The sequence below is a fragment of the Magnolia sinica genome, chromosome 18 (assembly GCF_029962835.1).
Source record: "Magnolia sinica isolate HGM2019 chromosome 18, MsV1, whole genome shotgun sequence".
In the NCBI taxonomy this organism is placed as follows: domain Eukaryota; kingdom Viridiplantae; phylum Streptophyta; class Magnoliopsida; order Magnoliales; family Magnoliaceae; genus Magnolia; species Magnolia sinica.
The window spans coordinates 51,714,176-51,738,972 of record NC_080590.1 but is presented as its reverse complement, the minus strand read 5'-3'; the positions used below and the strand labels follow the sequence as shown (position 1 = coordinate 51,738,972).

At 38.8% G+C, this 24,797-nt stretch overlaps 1 protein-coding gene across 1 annotated transcript in view; it reads left to right on the top strand.

The window, feature by feature from the left end:
• The first annotated feature begins 2,532 nt into the window (after positions 1 to 2,532).
• LOC131234040 (sucrose-phosphatase 2-like) overlaps positions 2,533 to 24,797 on the top strand; it is a 28,442-nt gene continuing 6,177 nt past the window's right edge. The window contains exons 1-4 of the mRNA XM_058231003.1: positions 2,533 to 3,021; positions 23,660 to 23,745; positions 23,834 to 24,133; positions 24,694 to 24,795. Coding sequence (XP_058086986.1) covers positions 23,686 to 23,745; positions 23,834 to 24,133; positions 24,694 to 24,795 — 462 coding nt within the window. The 5' untranslated portion in view covers positions 2,533 to 3,021; positions 23,660 to 23,685. The remainder of the gene's footprint in view (positions 3,022 to 23,659; positions 23,746 to 23,833; positions 24,134 to 24,693; positions 24,796 to 24,797) is intronic.

Sequence of the window (24,797 nt, the reverse complement as noted above, 5' to 3'; positions counted from 1 at the left end):
AGTGGGGCAAACTGAAAATTGAGCGGGGCAAATATGAAATTCAGTGGGGCAAACTGAAAATTGAGCAATGTAAGCTTGCCATAATACAGAACTCGATTAAATAATAGAGGACCGAGTACTCATATTCGATAATAGATGAGAATGATACAGAACTTGAGGAGATAAAGAGTAAATAATGCGTTAATTTTTTAAATAAACAACTAGAGAGAGTAAGCTTATATGGATTAGGGCTTCAACGATATGAATGACTTCATGTGGTTCTAGCTAAATTCAGCGACGCTATCTATCATGGAATTGAGTGAGGCAAGCATGAAAATTTAGCGAGGCAAGCTAGAAATTGAGGGAGGGAACCTATAAATTGAGCGGGGCAAACATGAAATTGAGCGGGACAAACATGAAATTCAGTGCAACAAACTTGAATTTCAACGAGGCAAACATGAAATTAAGCGGGGCAAACTTGAATTTCAGTGGGGTAAACTGAAAATTGAGCGGGGTAAACATGAAATTCAGTGAGGCAAACTAGAAATTGAGCGGGGGAAACTAGAAAATCAGCGGGGCAAACATGAAATTGAGTGGGGCAAACATGAAATTGAGCGGGACAAACTGAAAATTGAGCGGGGCAAATTAGAAATTGAGTTGGGCAAACTAGAAATTGAGTGGGACAAACTGAAAATTCAGTGAGGGTAACATGAATTTCAATGAACTTGAAATGCAATTGAACTAGCCTAACACATAATTGAAATGTAACTGAACTAGCCTAACATGAATTTTAATGAACTTGAAATGCAATTGAACTAGCCTAGCATATAATTAAAATGTAACTGAAGTAGCCTAACATGAATTTCAATGAACTTGAAATGCGATTGAACTAGCCAAACATCAAATTCATGTGTTACTCGGGGAATTCAATCAATCATGAACCGGGAATGTCGACAACAACTCGAGCATATTGCCGAGAAGTAGGTCAAATAGACCAAGAGCTCTTAAAATTTGAAATCGTTTTAATCAGTATGCTTTTATTGTGCTGAGTTAACTGATTTGGGCCCACCTTGACTTGAATGTATGTGGACTATCCATGACATTCATCCGTTTTTCCATCTATATTAAGGGTTTGAGCCCAAAATCATAGCATATCCAAATATCTGGTGGATTATACGAAAGGAAATAGTGATTCAACTATAGAAAGCTTGCTACGGAAGCGGATTGCATAGTGAGTAACTCATTAAGCTTAGCGTACTAAGTAAACCCTGTGAGGTCCACCATCATTTATGTATTTTATCCGCTTCGTCCATCCATTTTAACAGATAATTTTATGGCTTGAGCCCAAAAATCTAAATATATCTAATGTTCAAATGGACCACACCACATGAAAATTTTGAATTGAACTTTAACTGTTGAAAATTTCTTAGGGGCCACAAAAGTTTTGGATCAAGCTTATAATTGTGTTTTCTATTCATCCATGTCTGTATGATCTTATGAATAGGTTTGATAAGAAACAAACATCATTGTTGGGCCTAGTATGGTTTGAATGATGGAAATCATTATCCCCCACTTTTTCCCGTGGTATGATCCACTTGATCTTTTGATATGCTTCAATTTTGGGCTCGACCCCTTAAATTAGATGGAAAAATGGATGGACGGCGTGGATAGACTGCATACATTCAAGGTGGGCCCAACTGAGTTTACTTAGTACGATAGGAGTGTACTGAGTATCTCAGTACGCAATCTGATTTCGCTTGCTACGCCCTACAATGATGTTTTATTTGTAATCCATCATGTTCATCGGATGATGTATGCATATGTTGACTAAAAGCCCAAATGCAAGCTTCTTCTAACAGACAATATATTAAAATATACCTGTGGTGCGTGCTTTCTTCAATGGACCAGCCATTTTCGGAAGATGAGAAAATGCTGATGTATAGAGAGGATGTAATCCAATGGGAGAATGGTGCGATCTAGTGGGGGGATTTTTGTGCAGGAGAAAATGAATTTTTTGTCTTTCCTAATGGAAATGGAGTGAGGAAAGGGAATGAAAGCAACGTGAGTGAAAGCAATAGCAGTGAAAAGAGGGATATTTTCGTCCTTAAAATTGCTGTCCATACATGCAAGGTCTAAGTTGGTAAGTTAAGTTTCATATGCTTCATAAAAAATGCTGGATAAAAGGTGGCGTCTACAGTGATAAATTTATCCCTATTTTGGTAATCAGGGTAATAGCTGTTTGGGCTTAAATTGAGCCGCACATGCGAGTGACCAAGATTGAAATATCAGCAACAAGTGGGTCCCACGTTCAGGGATCCCGGCCACCTCGGCGGATATGTAGATCCACCGAAGCAGCGTCCCTACACCTTTTATTTTCGGTGGGCCACAATGTACGTGTCCAACCATTGGGCGTCGTGTGCATGAGGCGGTTATATCCTTTGGACAAAACGACACTTACTTTGTACGTTTTCGGGCCCTTCGCTTTCACAAAAGACGCGCCAACGAAGTTGGATCGGATTCTCTCCTCATATCAACAGCGGGAGGTGGAAAATCTCTTTGCCCGTTTCTCCATCTTAAAGAATATCCCATGTTTGATCGAACATTTTCGCTTGTTCGGTTCACCTTCCAGATCTCGTGTGGTGGACCCCACAATAGATGGACCGTGCCCCAAAATATCTAATCCATTGGATAATTTCAACTGAGAGGATCCACCAAACGTCAGCCTAAAATTTCTGTACCGTAAATCCAGTATCCTTGACAAAACACCCAGGCTCTATGCACGAGTACGGTCTACCATACTCCGGCGACGCATGATATAATTCCTCATACCTATAAAGCGAGCTTTCCGTTACAAGTCCCCAGAATTTGTTCTCAGAAGCCTTTCACTGCTCGTGAGCTGAAGCAGAGAGAGGAAAGAGGAAATAAGGAAAAAAAGAAAAAAACAAGAAAAAACTGCAGAGAAGAAGATACTAGAAGATAGAAGAAACCCTAACCCTAATTTCTTCTTCGGATTCGTTGGATTCTTCTCTCGATCACTCTCTGGTAATCATTCCTTCGATATCTCTGCTAAATTGCCATTTACGATCCTTCGATTTGGTTGAAATTTTGTGGTTTTTTGGAATTTTATTTGTGTTAATTTCAAGCGTTTCTCGGAGAGGAATGCCACGATGATGCATGCAACTAAAATATCTCCACATAGACGTGGCGTTCTATGGAATGATCAGGAGCGTTAATTTGGTGGGCCTTGACGTGGTACGGAAGCCATCTGATCCTCTCCTGGAAATGGACATTTAGTGGTTGAGCGACAATTGAGCAACCACCAGCGTTTCAGGTGCAAAAAGTCCGATCATTTTGGATTTCGTGCTATGGCCCATCCTACCAATGGTCCTGATCACCAAACGTATTTCCCAATTCTGTGGCGGGGGATGCAACGGGAATATAGATCTGCCAAGCTATCTCAATAAATTAATCTCGGTAGAGAGATGCTCCAGTGCTCTTGGAGCACTAAAATTTATAGTGCTCCTAGTTGCATTGGGACACTTAGTCCAATCCATTAATCTAGACTGTTAATTAGGTTCAGTGCTCATATCATGGGCTACCTTGCAAACATCATGGCAATCTGACAAATATAAACCATTCGATTGGTTCATCTTTAATCTGGATGGTCAAGATCGTTTACACAAAAATAGGTCCAACCAATAATTTGATCCATCTATTTGTTACCACCCATGGTGGGCTGCTTATGATTCTAAAGAATCACTTCTATTAGGCAATTGTATACATCCCATCCATGCCTTTGGAAATGGATGGCTATAGAAATTAAGGTCAAATCAAAGATGTATCATATCATATGATCAGTACAATTTTATATGATATCCCTTAAAATGTGTTCTGGATGTAATGGGCAATTCAGATCCATCAAGTGGAATGTCCAAGTGCACTGACTCAACTAGGAGCATCATTGCTTATAGTGCTCCAAAAGCATTGGAGCATTTCTCATCTTAGAACCAACAACCCCCCCTGTCAATTTTGAGGCCCAAAACTATCATTTCCTGCAAAAGATTAGAAAAATGGGCTTTTCTAAGTTCACACTCATCTGCAAGCAATGCACACACCACCATATAAGCCGATGTGGCAAACAGGTGCAATATCCAAGTAATCTACTAGAAAGGTACCACTATGCAGATTGCCCATCCCAAGAATCAGGTCAATCTACTAGTGAGGGGGGCCACAATTAACTGAACAAATGTGGTTGTGAAAAAATTGGCCCAAGTTTCTAACCCATCCACCTATTTCTACTATCATGGAACACCTACTGAGTGGACCACCCTTATCTTTTGGCAGTAACATCTACACAGTGAGGTCCACATGATGGATGGCTTGGATATTTCACCTGTGTGCCACACTAGCTTGCCTGTGGCGTGTGCATTAACTGACTTGTATGTGCTTATGGGCTAGGTTGGCTGTTAAAAAATAGCTCGTATAAATCTTGAAGAGATGGTCACAAGTGACCATATCTCCAAATATATAAATATGCATTGATTTATGTCTCATGGAAGCATTGTTGGATATGCGCATTCATCAGATATATCCACACTCTTTCAACTCTGAACTTTGTACTCTTCAATGACCTCCATCATCTTCACTTCCAACCCTTCATCAGCACTGAAATGTTGTTGACCACAGTGTGACTAGAAGTTGACCAGTCTCATTTTAGCTCCGTAAAATGAGTTCGACCTGTCTTTGACCACTTTGACTAGTCCGACTAGGTCAGAGAAAAGGAGAACAAAGCGATTCCCGTAGCAGTGGCGAATGAAATGGGAGCAGCCTAAATCGTGAAAATGGGGTTCTGGAGGAGGCTTTTGCAATTTATCCTCATGTGGATTGCGCATCATGGACCACACATCATAATATTATTTACCTTCTAGTAAATCTATCAATGTTTTTGAGAAATTCAGCTCATTTGGTCTCTAACTAAAATTCTGTTCGGGACAAGTATTCCCTGCAAGGTAAAACTTTTTTGTTTGTTTTCAATTAGAAATGGAACAGGATATAAATAAGGGAGCTGATCCTTGCTTCTGATGGCATGGGTGCCTCCATGTCATTGGTGCACATGTGGAATACAAGGGTGAGATCGGACTGTTCGTTCAGTCGGTCCAATAGTAAATGGCCAATAAACTTGAAATCACACAATTTGGATGATCCTAACCCTTCAATTTAGGCACAAAATTGGACACTAAATGACAAAAATCCGCAATGTTTCATGCAATGAGAAAAAAGTTCATCAATTAGATGGCTAGGGTAGTCCTAATTGAGGCAATTTTGGTTAGCGGCCATTTAGTGGTGGAGCATGACAGATGCGTGGTTTGGAATCATGGACCTCATGCATGTGTTAGATTGTGTTTCAAGTAGTGTGCACTACATAGTGTGTAGCCTGTAGTGTATGCTCTGTAGCATATCAAAATGGCACTTTTCCCGTCGCATGCACCACTTGCTGCATAGTAAGCGCCATTTGCTGAGTAGTGTAGGTTGCTATTAGTGTTTGTAGGTGCATGCTACGTGATGTTATCGATTTTAAGCTTAAAAAACCAAGGCCATGTTTGGTAACCATGGATTCCTTGCCAAACAATGGAAAAGGAAAAAGGTTTTACTTTGTGACGATTTGTGTTATTTAGATACCAAAGAAAAGGGTGGATTCTACCAAGCAATTATTATACTTTTCCATAATCTGGATTCTTGACACAATAAACTAGGTGAGTGTTGTGAGAGGAATATGAGATTTCCACTGGTTATCCAAACAAGAACTCAATATAGAATACATGTTTCAATAGTTCTCATGGAAATTATCATTAAATAATAATTGTGTTTTCCTTTCTTTTGCCCTGATTCCATGTATCGAAGCATGCACCAAAGTTTATAAGGCTGGACTTCTATGTTAGTTTGCAGTAATTTTAAAATTGTGGTGACTCATCCTTGTCAAACATAGCAATGATGTAGAGCTATCAAGACCATCCAAATTGTGGGTCCCATTATGGATGAAGCATATCTATAAATTCACATTGATCAAGCAATTGTTAGTCATATTAGTACAACTATGTCAAGCGTACAGTTGTAATAAAAAAAAGTGTAAAACTAGCACACGAGTCTATCCTTTATAAAAACATTCAAAGCCTTAAATATTCAACTTCGCCATCCTTGCCCTTGCAAAACTAGTGCGGCTCGATTCTCTTAACCAACAAGACATTTTAAGACAATTTCCGACGCTGAATCAGATGTGGATGGAGATCACATGGCTAAATTTTCAGGGGCATTGGAGCGAAAACAAAGGAGATACTAAGTTTCCCCCTTTTCACGTTTGTACAACTGTGTATTTTTGTTTTGTTTTGTTTGTTTGTTTGTTTGTTTATTTATTTATTTAAGTTTTTAGTTTTTAGGGGTTTTGATTGAATCTCTTCTAAAGATCAAAAGAGGTATATCTTATCCTTAATCCCACCTTAATGCTTTTCTCTAAAAAAAAAAAGAAATCGGATGAAGATTTAAGGTGTGTTTAGTTGCAACAAATATCATGTTTTTTTTTTTTTTTTTTTTTTTTTTTGTGGTTAATTAGTCTATTTTTGGTCCAAAATTTCATGAAATTTCATGATATTTGGTGCAACTATATGCACCCTTACCCACCCGAGGTTTGGGTGAATGGCCAGCGTTGTGGGTTTGCTCCCCACAGACACGAGTTCGATTCCCCTTGTCGTGTTTTACCTGATGCACATGGTTTGTGGGTGATCGCGTGCATCCATAGGGATTAGTCTCTCCTAAAAAAGGTGTGGGAACACCTTGTCGTCATATAAAAAAAAAAAAACTATACACGCCCTTAGTTTTGCTTTTTGGAGTCTAGTTCCTTTGCAGCATTGTAGAATAAGTTTGCTCTACAACATTTATTGGTGTGGGGCTTGTTGTTGTGTGTGTATGGTATCTAACTTGTCTAGGCTGTTGACTATTTTTTTAATGGTGTGGCCCATAGTGAGAAATCTCGTTCTCGGCAATTTCTCGGCCCATAAATATCTTAGGAGATTTTCAAAATTTTAAGGGTTTTCTTTGGATATCATTGGGAAAATCTCGCAAAAAATAAAATATCTAAAAATATTTGTTGTAAGTTAATAAATAATAAATATATTTACAATTTAAATATATGTTTATACAAATTCTTGAAGGTTTTTACTATTTTTTGCTTTGAAAATCTCACAATAATAGTGTCAATATATATATATATATTTTGCCATATTATTGCGAGATTTTCAAAATCTCGGCAAGAATTGTCACAGGTGTGATTCACTTGATGATTGGGTAGGTCCGATGCTTGTGGTATACCATCATCATGGTGAGTCTCAATTTTTGTGCATGTTGGATGGCATATCCAGTTACACAACAGGGTGGGTTCCACACATACTGCCGCATAGCTTTACAAGCTTACTACTTTTGTGCTACTTCTTGGAGCTATGCTAAGTGTACATGCGTGTGCTAAAGCTCATGTACACACCACGTATGTGCCAGCATGGCATGATAGGTCCGAGATCCAATCCATCCATCAGAAAGACACCACTATATTGATGCCCTAGCCTAAGAATCAGGTTGATCCACTGGTCAGGTGGGCAGCATTTTGCAAAACAAATGAACGGCTGTGAAAAACTTGGCTGTAGTTTTCTATTTGATCCTCCTGATTCCAATATTGGGACCCACACGCTGATTGGATGAGATTTTATTTTTGTGGAAACACTGCAAGGTCAGATGACTCAGACCAACCTGATGGATGGATTAGATCTCGCACTTATGTGCCATGTTGGCACATGTTCGGTGCATACACTAGCTTTATTGCACATGTGTGTGGGCTTCTTGTAATCTTTTATGATGTGCACGCATGCGGGCGCGCGCACGCGTTTTGTCTCCTCTAAAACTTCAAAACCAACTATATATATATATATATATATTATATGGGAAAAGGTACTATGCGCTCGACCTCACGATTAGCTCCCGTGAGGTCGAGCTATGTGGACCCCACCGTGATGCGTGTCGACCATCAACACCGTGCATTTGATGGGTACCCTCTAAATTATGGGATATCCCAAAAATCAGCCGTATACGGAACTCAGGTGGGCCATACCATCTAAAATCATGTGAAACACTGTTAAAGCATATAAAAGCACTTGGTGGGGCCCACCTGAGTTTTGAATGCTGCTGAAACTTGGTCTGAACCCTCATGCAAGTGTGACACACATAATAGATGGGCTGGATTTGCAAACCACATCTCGGTGGGCCCAAAAAAACTGATTATGAATGTTTTAATGGTGCACGGCCCCTCCCCACTTCTGTATGTGGTGTGGCCCACACAAGTCACGGATTGACTTGATTTTTGAGACCTAGGCCAACGTTGGAATGGTGCATCTGACTGATGGGTTAGATGTTCGAAACGCATCACGGTGGGGCCCACACAGCTCGACCTCATGGGACGGACTCGTGAGGTCGAGCGCATAGTACCTTTTCCCTATATATATATATATATATTTGTTTACTGATTCTTCTTGTGATCGTTTATGATGATTCATGATATCTGATGTTAGATTTTGCTACGTTAGTTTAGTGATACTTGGCTTAGAAAATTGTTGATGTCATTGTTTTTGGCTTGAATATGAATGGGTTTGGTTTTTGATGCCAGCCTTGTTTTGGATGCGCTTTTACTTGAAAAATCAAGGATATTTTTCTATATCTTTCTTAATATTTTATTTTGCTCTTTTTTATCTTTATGTTACTATTTAGCACATTTTTCTATTATTTTAATTTAAAAATCTAGAAGTAGCATGTAGCTTATACTACATGCTTCAGAGGGCTGAATGCTATGCTATTTGCTATTTAAAACACTGGCTGAAACCTTGTTAGTTGGCCCCATGTAAAGCATATCTGTATCTATTGAAGGCGAAAGGGTTGCTCAGGATGACTCATATGACATTTCTTCCTCTAAATGAGATCTCAGAGCTTAGTCATCATCGTTTGACACTTGAAGGTGCCTCTTCTCCTTTGTGTTTTGCATTTGATCAGTTAGGTATATCTGCCTCTGCTCAGTCTCTACAACATCTATGAGTCCATTTTGGATCATAGATTTTGGTGCTTCAGCTTATATGACTGGCACCAACTCTCTGTTCTCTTCCTATTGCCTGTCATCTATACTAGTTGGGTGAAGATTGCTGATTGGTCCTATTTACTCATGTTGAGGTAATAGGTGCCATCAGTGAATCTCCATAATTTTCATTGCCTTCAGTTCTCCATGTTCAAAATGTGTCAGTTTTTCTGTAAGTATCACCAAATCTCTCTATACCAATAAATGTCAAACGCACACCGAAAAGATGGGTAAATTGGCACCATATTGCTTCAAACACTTTTACAATTAGGAAGCAGGTGGTCCATGGTTTCTTCATTGCTCCAATACAGAATACACATTATTATTATTATTATTTTTTTATTTTTTGAATGAGGACTGAAATTTTATTGTGAGCGCCAAAATATATAGAATGAGAAAAAATGGGAAGTGACCTTCTCTTCACCTCCTGAAACAGATCCACAACAAGACAGACACACAAAAAGTAAACCAAAGACCCAAAACAACCAAGACAAAACCAAAGGAAATTGGTAGGCCTGTTGAAATTGCCTCCCCTGTTACCTGAGAGGTTCTCAATCGTCCATCCTTTGAACTGACTGAGATGCAAGGGCCCAGCTCATAATCTTGGAAGAATACTCCTGGTTAGGACTGAGACCAAGGATTCTTTGCCTTTGAAAATCCTGTTTTTCCACTTCCTCCAAGGCCCCCAAAGAATCGCAAACCATATCCCCAGATTATTTCATTTTTTTTCTTCGTCCTTTCAATGGGCAATGAAGCCAGCTAGTAAAAAAGGATCTCCCATCGCACCATTGAACACCCAATTGATGCTGAACCTATTTAGGAAGAATGCCCACTCTGACTTAACCACCTTACAGTGAAGAAATAAATGATCCACTGATTCCAACCCTGCCTTGCACATAACGCATTGAATGGGCATTGCCATATTTCGCTTTCGAAGATTATCAACTGTAAGATTATTATTATTATTTTTTAAAAGCTTTTTGTTTTTTCTTTTTCTGAAAAGTGTGTGTAAGGATTTTGTTGCACACCACCATTCACACAAGATTAACTCTCGGAGGGGCTGAAGATTTCCAAGCCAAAATGCAAGGTGGAGAGGGAGGGTCATTTGGTCTTCCCACGAGTCTGGAAAACATGGATTTTGCCAAGAATTGCCCTTTATGAGTCCATTCTAGATCTTCCTATCTGCTAAGGAGATGTCAATGGGGATGGCTGAGAGTCTTGCCTAAAAGAGACCTAAACATTTAATGCCTCCTCATCAATGTTTGCAGTATCGATAATATTGGCCGATATTATCGGTATCGCATGTTAACGGTACGAAAACTATGTGGAGTAAAGAAAATCCTGCATATCGCATATTGTATCGCAATTTATCGCTAAGTATCATTGATTCATTATGTATTACTGATATCGCATTATATTGCAAAGTATTGGTAATTTCTCATTTGAAAAAGTCTTCGGTATCGACGATCCTGTTGACACTAACAACAACTCAGTTGTCTCTTGTGAAAAAATCTCCAAACTTCTTTTTTTTTTTTTTTGTCATTTTCCTTGATTCTTCTCTAATGTAAACATTTTGTGAGTGGATTTCGGTCCATCCTTTGAAATCTTTTGGAAGAAAAATAGAGATTTCAAACTGAAATTGAGATTTTGGTGGATTTGGGGCTGGTTTTCATTCGGTGAGTGATTTTGCATTTCCATCCATTTTGTTTTTGTTTTTGCTTTTGTTTTGTTTTGTGTTTTTTTTTTTTTTTTGAAATCATACAAAATCAGTGCCAAAATGTTAGAAATTCTTGATTCTACATGTTTTGCATGGAAAATCAAGGATTTCAACCTTCAATTTCGAGAATTGAGAATGGGTGATCTGATTAGGGGGGAATTGGGAAATTTCAAAATTTTCCCAATTTCTCCCAAATTGGTTGTACTCTTACACTCCAAATGCAAAATGAAACATGTATGAGGCTTGATCTATCGATTCATGAAAATTTTGGAAAAAAAAATTATTTTTAATTAAAAAATAATCAAAAATTATTAAAATATATAACTTTTTTCAAACTAGCAGCGGTCAATTGAGTCCAATTTCACAGTACGTAGGAGTGTTGGATGAAATCATCATCACATACACTCTAATTTCGAAATGTGAGGGTAGGTGGTCCTCGATTTGGGGGAAATTAGGGAAAGTTCGAAATTTTCTAATTTCTTCCATTGGTTGCAATCTTACACTCCAAACATGAAATTAAACATGTATGAGGCTTGATCTACTGATTCATTTATGTTTTTTTATTTTTTTTATTTTTTTTAAGAAAAAAATTATTTTTTAATTGAAAATAATAAAAAATATTAAAAATAAATTTTTTATATAAAAATTTGTACTTCTTCTTTTGCTTTTGAATGTATTAGTTGTGTTTCCATAAAATTTTTCTTACATTGATGAATGTTATGAATTCACTTTGAATATAGTTGCATTAGTTTAGTTAGACAATGCATAGCTTAGGACCCTATATAAAGGAAACCTATTATGTGCACTTCTTTTTTGTGATGTTATGATTTAAAAATGTGTATTAATGTCTTTATTAATAATCCCTGAAGTTTCATTGAAAAATTCAACCAATTTCCCAATGTTTCCCCCATGTTTCCCAAAAAGTGCGATACATTACCTGATACAAATGATATATCCCTTGCAATAACTGATATGTATCCGTATCCCAAGGGTGCGATACGTAACGCGATACTGATACGGTTAACACTGCTCTTCATTACTCAAATATCTCCTCAATTTGATAATCCATACCACAGATTTTTTTTGAAAGACGAAGATTTTATCTAGCCAAAGCAAAATAGAAAACAAGAAAACAAACACTAGGAAGAAAAGAAAGATAAAAGAAAAGACCGAAAAAAATACAACAATCAACCCCTTGGCCATGCAATCCCCAACAAGATCAAGGCACCCAATTCCCAAACAAACAAATGACTTGACTAAACACTCTAGTGGAGGAAGCTCTCAAGCTATGGAAGCAATGATTATTCCTTTCAAACCAAATAGCCCCGAGAACAACAAAAAAAATGATACACCATTTTTTCCTGCATAGAAGACCTCCATCTCCTGCAAGCCAAGAATAGAAGAGACTGCTGATTGAATCGTGCATCACCTAGCAAACCCTAGCCATCTGAAACTCCAAATCTTCGAGGAAAAACAACAATGGAGGAAGAGGTGGTTGACGAACTCTGCATCTTGGAGGCAAAGAAGATAAACATTGGGCAGGATTGGGTGTTTCTGAGGCAAAGAAGATAAATATTGTTGCCTTTGCCCATTGTGAAGTGAAAATCATGGCCAACTTGAGTCCTGTTCTTGCTGCCATGCACCTCTCCTTGTCCCTTGCTTGTTGTCCAATTTTACCAACATCTTTCCATATCACTACACCATTTAAGCTAACCCCTATCCCATGAAATCAGCCCCCATGCGTCACCCCATACTTTTCCCCTATCACTTTCCTTCACAATGCCTTTGATTCCTCCCCAACCTCCGTCACCATTTACTAAGGAGAGCCCAATTTGTTTCTTTGATGTTACCCATCTTTAGATCACCGAGTTTCATTCGTTTTTGCACCTCATTCCAATTAACCAAATGAAATTTATGGCTTTCCTTACTTCGATGATTTGGTCATGTGTAAAGGAGACCAAGAACTACGCTAGTTGGAGAACTTAGTTGGAACAAGTTGAAGGCTTTAAAAGGGCAAGGGCAAGGCCCACAATGATGTGGATGAAGGTAGTATAAAAATACTTGATGATGACCTATAGTCTTATTGAAGGTCTAGCCCTTGATAGAGTGGAATGACAGAACAAGATTGATGCAGTTGACCCTAATTAATTGGGACAAGGCTTAGATGATGGTGGTGATGATGAAATTTATGGCCTTCCTGGCACCCGTCCCATAAGAACTTCCTTTGGATCCAACCATTAAAAAGAAAAGATGAATCACTTTATTAGGGATAAAGGCCAAAAACTAAAAAAGAAAGAACAAATAAAATAAAAACAAAGCAATACAAAACCAAAAAAAAAAATAGAAAACTAGAAATTTAGACAAACCCTAACAAACCCCAGGCATCTAATCCTTAATAAACATAAAAACCCTACTAAGCACCCCCCTCCTTGGTGATTTCAGAAGCAACAACTATTTCTCCCTAGCCACATTGCCTAGAGGAAAGCAAGCAAAGCTAATCTCTATCTTGGCCGACGAAGAAAGCCACCACCATAAGGCATACCACACCCTAAAGAGGATATCGATCGAACAAGACATCACCCAAGGCACAAGAAATAATCGTTATCGTATCGTAAATCGTAAAGTGGTCTGAATCGCATCATAAATCGTAAGATTTTTTCAGATTTTCATAAAAATGTCATAAAAAATATAAAAATTGTAAAAAACTAATTAAAAACCCACATAAATAATCCATTTTGTCATGAATATGCCAAAAAAAAATTAAAATCTAAAATTGTGCTAAACTATATACTAAATGTATCATTGATTCATTGTCAATGTCTCATATCATTATGTCATAATCAAGTAAAAAAAATAACCCTTTTCCCATCCCATGTATATGTAAGTTTTCTATATGAATAAAAAATAACATTTTCCCCATTCCCATTTACATGTATAATGAATTCTCTATTCACTTATTTTTATAAGTAAAAAAATGATATAAAAAGGCCAAACAAATCTATTCTTTGTCGTCTGAGGTGGCGCCATCATCATCCTCTTCCTCCTCACCAATGAGGTCAACATTATCAACATCATCTTCATCTTCAGAATTTGATGTCGAAATAAACTCCTCTTCCTCTGCTTCTACCACTTTTGATATTCCTTTCACTTTACTTTGAATAACAAGTTTTCTAGGACCTACAAAATAGTTTTGCATAATGCATTAATATAAGACTATTAATTAATAATTATGAGACTACAACACTAAACGATAAGAATATGAGTCATACAACATGCAATTATATCACGTCACCCATCCGAGCTTGATGTGGATCCGCCTACACCCTGCACATTCTCTAATCCTTCGGCAAAGCATTCACCTATGTCCATCCGGGTGTTATCTATAGGAAGTGTAGGATCCCCTTTCTCTGTGATCCATTTATCATCAGATTTCATATCTGATAAGCATATCGGATCAAGCCCTTAATCCTTTTCTCTCTTTCATGACAGACTTTGAGCTGGAGATTATATTTTACGAAGACAAGTGCATTCGATCTCTGTTGCTCGAGTCTATTTTTCTTCTTTGAATGTATTTGCAAGCCAATGAATGTAAGAACATAAGGCTATTGGTCACTACATAGTGAATTCATAAGTTGATTAATGAATTCAATAATGTCTCACCTGCTTAAAAGTGCTCCAGTTGCACTCACAACCAGTAGCACTACATGTCAAACTTAAAATACGAATAACCAGCCTTTGCAATTCTAGACACTCGTCTCTGTAACTCTCTCACCATAAACCTAAAACACAATCATATATAATTAATTAATTATATAAATAAACTAATTCATAAACCAAATTCAAAGAAGCAAAATAATTGTAAGTAAAATTACCTGGTTGCTTTGTTGTTCTAGTAAATTTTGCCGTATCTCTTCCAAATAAACCATAGGCCCTTTTAAACTTATCCACCTACTCATCAATGATGACCCTTTGCCTTGAATCCGGGACCATTCCTTTAATACAATCATACAGGCCGGTTTTAGTATCTAAATGTGGATGGAAATTGCCATCATATTGAAATGTAGGATTTAAGAAATAAGCTGCCGCATGTAAGAGCATATGCAACTAAAGATTCCACCGTTGGTCTATGATTTCCCATATGGCCGAATATTGCTTCTTTCACCACTCCCAAGTTTTTTGCTATAGCCTCTTTTGCCCGATTCATTGCTTGATAAATATATCCCATGGCCAGCCTCTCATATGAATTAACTAGTCGTAGCACCTTAGCCAATGGGAGAGTGATCTTCAAGCAAAACTTGATAGATGACAAAAAATCTACATCGGCTAAAACCATGTCTTGAACATGCTTCCCTTTTACGGTCTTGAAGTAGTTTATACCTTCCGATTCTTTTTAGGTAAACATCGACCTCAAGCCAATTCTATTTTCATGGATGCTTTTCAAAGTCAAGTAACTTGTAGCAAACCATGTTACGGCTGGTTGAGTCAACTCTTTTGCGTGCTTCCTCGTTAAATTCAAGACCCAACAATGTTTGTAAATATAGACTGTTATAGCCCTTGATTTTGCCAGTCTCTAAATGAACTTGCAACTTTCTAATGTCTACAAGCATTAAGTCTATGCAATGAGCCACACATGGAGACCAAGACAATATCTTCCTCTTTTCTATAAACATTTGACCTGCCTTCACATAGGCGGATGCGCCATCCATAACCACCTATACGATGTTCTCTTCGCCCACTTCATCAATAACTGACCCAAGTAAGCCAACAAATTGTCCGCATTGTTTTAAATATCGGACGTATCAATAGATCTCAAAAATATTGAATCAACTAGCTGTAACACCTTGACCAATGGGAGAGTGGTCTTCAAGCAAAACTTGATATATGACAAAAAATCTACATCGGCCAAAACTATGTCTTGAACATGCTTCCCCTTTGCGATCTTGGAGAAGTTGCTACATTTCCATTCATTTAAGCTAAACATCGACCTCAAGCCAATTCTATTTTTATGGATGTTTTTCAAAGTCAAGTAACACGTAGCAAACCGTGTTATGACTGGTTGAATCAATTCCTTGTTTGTGTGCTTCCTCATTAAATTCAAGATCCAACAGTGTTTGTAAATATAGATTGTTATGGCTCTTGCTTTCACCAGTCTCTGAATGATCTTACAACTTTTCAATGCCTGCAAGCATTAAGTCTATGCAATGAGCCACACATGGAGACCAAAACAATATCTTCCTCTTTTCCTTTAACATCTAACCCGTCTTCACATAGGCAATGCGTTATCCATAACTACCTATATGATGTTCTCTTCTCTCACTTCATCAATAACTAACTCAAGTAAGCCCAACAAATTGTCCGCATTTTTTTGAAATATCGGATGTATCAACAGATCCTAAAAATATTGTACCACTTGGACTATTAACCAAAAAATTTGTAGTCGATCGATTCACTCCATTGGTCTACCCATCTGACATAATCGTGCATCCGATCTTCCCCCATTCATTCTTATTAACATCAATAGATTTTTCTATCGGCTTAATCTCCATCTTCAAAAATTTATTCCTTACTTCGTGATACGATGGAAGTTTCAATCTCGACCCAAATGTAGCAACCACTTCCATCATAGGTGCGAAGAATGGGCTCTTTACAAGATTAAATGGTAGAGCATTCACATATAAGAAATGAGAAATAGATAGGCACACACTGTCTCAATCTCCATTCTTCCATATTTTGTTTAGAGTGGTTTGTTTTTCTTTTGGCCCACTATTTCTTTCCATAAAATCATCCATTGTTCTTTTTCTTTTTTCTCCGCCCATTTCATCCACATCATCAATAATAGGAACCCTTCCAACATCATATGCCATTTCTTCTTGTTGCTTCTTCTCACTAACATTACTATCCAACAAATTCTTGAATTTTTCTGCTGTATCATCACCGACTTGGGGACATGCCACTACATTTTTCTTCATTTGGGTTAGGTGATGTTCATTCGAAACATTTCCTCAATATGCACTGCTACAAAAAATACATCATAGGTGGGGATTATTGTTCTTATTCATCTTTGAACAATATTCCCACGTAAGATTAGTCTTCTATTTCTTTCCCATCTCCAATGCCCAACAAGAACCAACACACAAGTGACAAGCTTACCTATAAAGGAAAAAACTATTTAGACCCCACACAAACATAGAAGATAATAAATGATTAAAAAAATGAGAAAGCTATTGAAAATTTGAAATAAATGAAAAAGCTCTTGAAAAAAAACTATTTAGGCCCACATAAACTCCAAAACTCACTACTTTCTCTCAAAAGAAAGAAAAGAAGTGATATTATGATGTATTTGGGGTCTACATAGCTTTTAAACACAAAAGCCTTCAAAAAAATGCAAAAAATTGAAAAAAATGAAAAAAAAATTGAAATATACTATTTTTCCCCCCAAAAATGCATATTTTCACCTAAATATGAAAGAAATGAAATAGAAAAGAATAAATGTATATTTTATATATATTCTTACATATTTTAACGTAGAACTTCAATGCAATAAGCGACATTCGATTCCATTGAGCGACAAGAAAGAGAAAGATATGTTGATTTTTTTCTCTAGGTTTCCTATAGTCCACAAGCTCCAAAAGTCCCCAAAATCTTTCAAAATTGGCAAAATAAGTGTTATTCTAATGAGTGTGGGGCCTAAATACCTTTTAAAACAAAAATCCCTAAAAAATTGCAAAAAAAGGAAGAAAGAAAATATCGATTTTTATACCGGAAACTACCAGTTTTTTGAAGATATTATCGAATCATACAATTCGATCTGAATAATATGATTCACAATTAATCGTATGATTCAGATATGAATCGTACGATTCTTCCCAGATTGCGATTCACATGTATGATTTGTATCGCATGATTGTATGATACGATTTAAATCGTACGATTTGAATCGTAAATTGTACGATTTTGACAACATTGGGCCATACTGCTATGGAAAAGTAGTGCAAAAACAAATGGTAGACAGACTATTCGTCACTCATGCATAGAAGGCAGACATTAGGAAGGATCATCGAATGCTTTTGAAGATTGTCGATGGTGACAATCCTATTCCTCCTAATAACCAGGCAAACACAAAACTCTTAGGAGGAGCCCCATATGACCATATATGTGTAGTGTGATGATGGTCACTCTTTTGCTTTGACTGAGAAAGAAGCAAGTAGAGCGATTGAGTCGAGAATCTGCTAGAGCTACCATGGGGCTAGACTAGAGAATCTTCCACTCCTAGAGAGATCGATAACCCCTGCAAGTGAGAAAGAAGGCAAGCTTGTTCAAATCCCTCCAACGAGGGGGAACTCAAACATCCCCAGAATCTATTGAAAAGCTGCTAGCGATAGAAATATTAGCCATATGGCAAGGACTAGCCAGGGCTGGGAAGGGCGATCTCAACATAGAAACCCCACACCATATATTACCCCAAAATCTCACCTCAGAACCATCCCCCACCACATAGCTGAAGCCTCCAAGCACTGTAGGAGTCACCCGTGCCACATGTTTCCACAAAAGGAAACTCGGTAAAGAGAGGTACTTCTGATCCACCAACTTGTGGGGGAGGTACCATATTTAGCAACAACGATATTGCTCCATACAATGGTGTGCTGTAAAGTTCGTTACGTAAAGATAATGGTAGCAACCGTTATACATTACGGGGTTGTAAAGGCTGTAATGGTCATTACAAAAAAAAAAGACTCGTAAAGGCTGTTACGATCCCCATAATGGCCTGTTACGCATCCTGTAAAGGCCATAATGCCCCCATAATGGACCATTACGGGGGTGATACATGTTTTTCAGATTCTTTTTCAATAAAGAAAAGAGGCCGTAATAGCCCGTTACACCCCATATCATAAAGGTAACAGTGGTGGTCGTTATGGCCACTGTTACCTACCGTTATGGAATACCTTACTCTATAGGCTTGATACCTCAACCCCAAAGCACCAAACCCATTTACCTAGAAGGGCCGAGTTGGCCACCTCCAAGCTTCTAATCCCAGCACCCTCCTCTTTATAGGGCCAGCAATCCTCATTCCAATCAAGGAGATAGAATTTACCTCTAGATCCACCTACCTGCCATAGACTCTCCTCAACTTATCAATACGCTCAATAACAAACTTTAGGAGGTGGAATAAAGATGTAAAATGTAAGAGGAGGTTGGAGAGAGAAGATTTAATCAAGGTAAGTCTCCTGCTAAGGTAGAGCAACTTGCTCTTTCAGGGGCTAAGCTTTCTTTCCATACACTCACTCACCTTATCCCAGAGATGAGAAGCCAACTTACCCAAACATAGAGGGAGGCCGAGTTAAGAAGAATGGAAGGACCCAACTCAACAACAAAAAAATCACCAAGGCGAGAAACCTCCTCTACCGGAATATTAATGCTAAGAAACTTGTAGAGAAGTTAATAGTCAAAACCCAACACCACCTCAAACCATTTGTCTTCAAATTGGACACTATCAACTCATTAGCCTCACAAAACAGGATGGTGTTGTCCTCGAATTGAAGATGACTGATCGGATGGGGAAAATTTTGAACTCTAAAGCCCCTAAACAGCCCTATGGATTGCCCCCTAGATAACATTTGGTTGAGAGCTTCCACACCAATCACAAAGAGGAGAGGGAAGAGGGGATCCCCTTACCCGAGGCCATGGGAAGCCTTAAAAAAACTGAAGGGGGACCTATTGACCAGGATAGAGAAGGAAGCAGAGGAAGCACAACGACAAATCCAGGTTCGCCACTTGTCCCCAAAACTGATCCGCCCCAACAGATAATAAAAAAAAAATCCCAGTTAACATGATTTTAAGCTTTTTAGGGATCTAGCTTACACACCACCCCCAGTTGCCCATACGATAGCATGAATCGACATGCTCATGGGCGATCAGAGCACTATCAATTATCTACCTACTAGAAACAAAAACACTCTAATAAGGCAGGGTGATTTTGGGGAGAATGGCTCTGATTCGCTGGCTAAGAACCTTGGCGATGATTTTCTACAGACCGCCAAGGAGACTAATAGGCCTAAAGTTCCTCAAACAACTTGCACCATTGAGCTTAGGAATGAGCACCAAAAAGGTACAACCTAACTCTTTCGGTAGATGGACTGATTTAAAAAATCCTCGAGTCCCAAAAAGACTAGGAGAAAGCCATCGGGAACCCATTAGGTCCTGGGGCTTTGTCCCTGCCTAAAGCCCACACTGCCTCCTTTAATTCTTCTAAAAGAATAGGCCTTCCAGACTGACTGCCTCCTCCAAAGAGAGGGAGACAAAATCAAGATTATCAATTTTTGAGGCCAGCGCTGCAGGAATCTTGAAAAAGACAAGAAAATAGACCGAGAGATTAGCTAATGCCACCTTCCGCAAGGGAGAGATTTCCATTTTCTTAGCAAGCTTTGCTCCAATCCCCTCGATAATGGGGTCCCAAAATGAGCCAGATCTTGAATTTCCTCCAAGCAGGAGGCCCAACTAAACACATGGAAGTGTTATAGCCATGCAGCCCATGCAAACAGCCAGCACCTGCACCCTGTCGAAATCGATTGCCACCCCTGCCATGACCTTTTGTTAAGGTTCACCCACAACCCAGAGACAGCTTCATAACGTCTTAGAATACCTTTGATATTAGCCACTTGAGACATCGATGCATCGCATAAAAGAATGTTGTCTATGAATTGAAGATGAGTGAACAACAGTCCCGGAGAATCAATCTGAAAGCCCTTAACAAGACCCATTCAGATGCTTTCTCCATGAGATTGAGGAGGCAAGGCCTTCTGCCACTATTGACAAAGAAAAGGGAAAAGAAGATTGTCCTGATGAATACCTCTGGAGCTTGAGAAATAAACTGCCAGCGAGCCATCAACGAGAACTGAAAAAGAGACCGTTGATATACATTCGCCCTTGCTATTAGCCCCAAGCCCATATGAGTCAAGGAGTAAAGCCAGAACCCCCAATCCACATGATTGTATGCTTTCTTCATATCTATCTTGCATATTAACATCAAGAATATGTCTATCTTTAATGAACCTTGAGACGGAAATATAATAAAACTCAAAGCTTTTGTCTGTCTTACCGATAGCACCTTTGCAAGGATCTTATATAGGCTGCCCACTAAGATTATGGGTCTGAAGTCTTGGATTTCTGCCACGTCCTTCACTTTCGGAATTAAAGAAATAAATGTCACATTCAGCCCTTCACTAAGCTTCAATCCTGAATGGAATTCAGATAAGCAGCACATAACATCTTCCTTGATGATGTTCCAACATTTTTGGCCATCAGAAAACCATTTGGACCTGACGCCTTTTTAGGATCCATCAGCTGAATAACTTTGCTGACCTCAGTCTTCAAATTAAAAATAAAATAAAATTTGCTGACCTCCTCGTCACAATTTCTTTCTAGCCACCCTGCCATTCCTTTAAGAATATATTTAAATGAGAGCCCATCAGGACGAAGTCTCCTAAACCCCTCTTTAGAATAAAGTTCTGAATAGAACTTCACTATCACTTCCCTGACGTGGACAGGATCCTCTATGAGAAAGTTCCCATGGACAGCTTGTGGATGAGATTGGATCTGCGTCTTTTGTTGGCCATAGCATGGAAAAATGCTGTGTTCCTGTCCCCTTATTTGAGCCATAATGCTCTTTGATGTTTTTCTCCGTGCATCCTTCTCCTTGAGAATCGCTGTGTATCCAGATTTTTAAGATCTTTCCCTCTCTGCTAAGATGTCATCAACGATAAGTCCTTCCTCTTCTCTGTTGATATCTGCAATATTACTCTAAGCATTTGTCTTTCCTACGCTTGAGTGATGCAATTCTGGACTTGCTACAAATCTTCAACCTTGTTTTGAGGAACTGCAACTTCTTCAAACACTTGAAACCAGCCCATTTCTGCACCGGACATTCGTCCCATGATCTGGCGTTCAGCTCCCGACACTCTTGTTTCCCCAGCCACCACATCTGAAATTTGAAAGGAACTGGCCCCACCGAGATTCCAGCTGATTCCAGACATATGGGGACAGAATTACACATATTAAGGAGCATTGCACTTGTGTAAGTTAAATTTGGGCTGTTGTAATTTATTTAAATAATCCATTCTTATCATGTAGGCGTGGCCCGCCTGATGAGTGGACCTGAATGAAATTTTCATGTGGTCATTTTTTCACAGTGGGTGCCATCTCATGCACTTAGCTGTGCAATACACTCTCTAGTTAGGCACCTGTGCTGTGCATAAAGGTCTTTGTTGAGAGGGTGCACGTGGGACTAGAAAACCTCATGAAGCCTGATGCAGGACATGAAATTCAGATATGATGTGTAAGATTTCAGGCTTAAGATCACGTTAGTTCAGAAACAATTACACAAATTCCATATCCCACACAAAAGTCCAAACATTCAATTAAGGGGAATCTATGTGGGTCCAGGCCTACACATGTTAGGGTTGGATCAATAAAATTATGGACCAAACAATGCTCAAAGGGAAATAGAAATCAACCATACACGCATATCAATCAGTCCATAATCTAAGGAATTTACCAATTTCAAATCAAGGAACCCTAGGGTGAGAGAGGGGGTAAAAATTGGGGATTTAGAACAATATAGGGTTAAGGTTAGGGAAATCAGATGAGAGAGGAGTGAAAGAGAGGAGAAAAGAACCTGGAACCAACTCGCGTGCGTGGACAACAAGGGGGGGCCTGACGCACATGCGCTGATGGCTGGCCGCACATGCGTGGGGCCCACAAACCCCAAAAAAAGCTCCCTTGGGTTTGGTCGACCAGACCTGGGCTTCAAAACCCCAAAATCTCACGTCGATCCGACAAATGGCCTGGGCATGGTGCTCCGCTGAAGTTCTAGCCCTCCTGCAGGGCCAGATTCTGGAAATTGGCTGTAGGGAGAAGATCTGCTGCAAAAACTGATGAATTTGAAGTAAGGATGGTTGTAGAAAGTGAGAGATATGGATGGATGAAGGTAGAGGCTGATGGGGATAGATGTGGCTTCACACCACGGTAGTTAGCCTTTCTAAAAGGGAGGGTTTCGCACCCACTTGAATTTTTCCAGAACTCAGAAACTCAGAGAGTAGAAAAAAACTTGCAGGAATTTTCATTAAACTTCAAGGAATCATAAGAACTACAAGGGTTGCCTATTTCTAAGAAAAACCTATACCTCAAAACTCGCGCCATGTGCGCAACTTATTACTTGGCGATGAAGTTAACCAAAATAAAAACTAATCAAAGAAATCTAAAGCGTTCATGATATTTTAAATAACATAAATAATCAAAACCTAAAATATGAAATCAATTTGACTAGTGGGCCCTGATCATGAGATCCCATGATGGGCTTTACTTGATTACCGGGCCCACTCTCTTGAACCAAAACTCTATCTTTTAACTAGAAGGCTCTCCCTGGACGTTGTTATCGATCTAGATCAATGGTGGGCGTCCTCCTCTATGCGTACGGCGTAAGGGGGGGGGGGGGGGGGGGGCATGTGCATGAGATGTCCCCATCAAAGCCCATGCAGGCGAAGAAATAAATGATATGATTCTGCTTCCCTTTTCTTGTTATATCATTGGATTAAAGATACATTATTTAATGGAGATAAGTGCATCCAAATTCCAAAGATATGACTGTATGTGGTTATATTATATATAATAAAATTAAAGAAAAAGTTGGATAACAGTGAATTGAGATTTTATCATTTCCTTGCTGAATGTGCTTTGTGGCTATTTGTGTTTGATGTCAGAACTTCTTTCAAAATGTAAGGTTCCTTAACATACAAAGTTTGCAGGGTTTAGGGTTGGTGACATCACAATCATGGATAGATTTGATGGTCCTGCGCGTCTCATGATTGTTTCAGATCTCGACCATACAATGGTAGGTTTGTATACTATCTCTGGTCAATAGTTCCTGAAAAACACTCATGCTTCAATGATACGAAGACAAAATGGTTACTTATTTGCAGGTGGATCATCATGATCCAGAGAACCTCTCGCTGCTTAGGTTCAATGCCCTGTGGGAAGCGAATTACCGTCATGATTCTCTGCTAGTGTTTTCAACTGGAAGGTCACCTACACTTTACAAACAGTTGAGGAAAGAGAAACCCATGTTAACCCCAGATATAACTATAATGTCTGTGGGAACTGAAATAACCTATGGTGAATCGATGGTGCCGGATGATGGGTGGGAGAACTTTCTGAATCACAAATGGGATAGAAACATTGTCACTGAGGAAACAGCCAAGTTTCCACACCTTAAATTTCAGGTAACTTTTTTAAGCCATCAATCAGGATGTGTTTAGTTGCCCCAAATATTATGAAAATTCATGATTAATCAGTCTAATTTGGTGCAATATCATGAAATCTCATGATGTGTGCTGCAATCAAATGCACCCTCTGTTATTAGTAATTACCTTGATTTGAAAACAAGTGCTGAACTTCTAATAATTTATTTGTTTCTTGATAAAATTTCACCATATGAGGGGAAAAAATGCTCGATTGATCTTTAATTGGCCTGACTACATGTGGCTCCACATTCTGGTGGTGCAGATTGTTCATTCCCATGGTAGTATTTGACATGCTGCCAAAATCTTCCCTATTAGATCAGCCAAAAAGTCTAATTTGGCTGGCTCATCCACCAGTTCAATGGCTTAGGTTACTGAAGGGTGGGTCCCACTTGTACCATTGCTGCATCAAACAGAAAATAACTGTTTCTCTTGATTGAGAGCATCATATGATGCCTCTTGCAAGAAGCAAGCATGATAGAAGACTAAGCTGAGCGTGCAGTGGGAATCTGATTTATGTCGGATGTACGGTTTTCATGCAGTCAGAGACAGAACAGCGGTCACACAAGATTAGCTTTTATGTTGAGAAGGAGCATGCCCAGGAAGTGATAAAAGCTCTTTCGGAACGTCTGGAGAAACGTGGGGT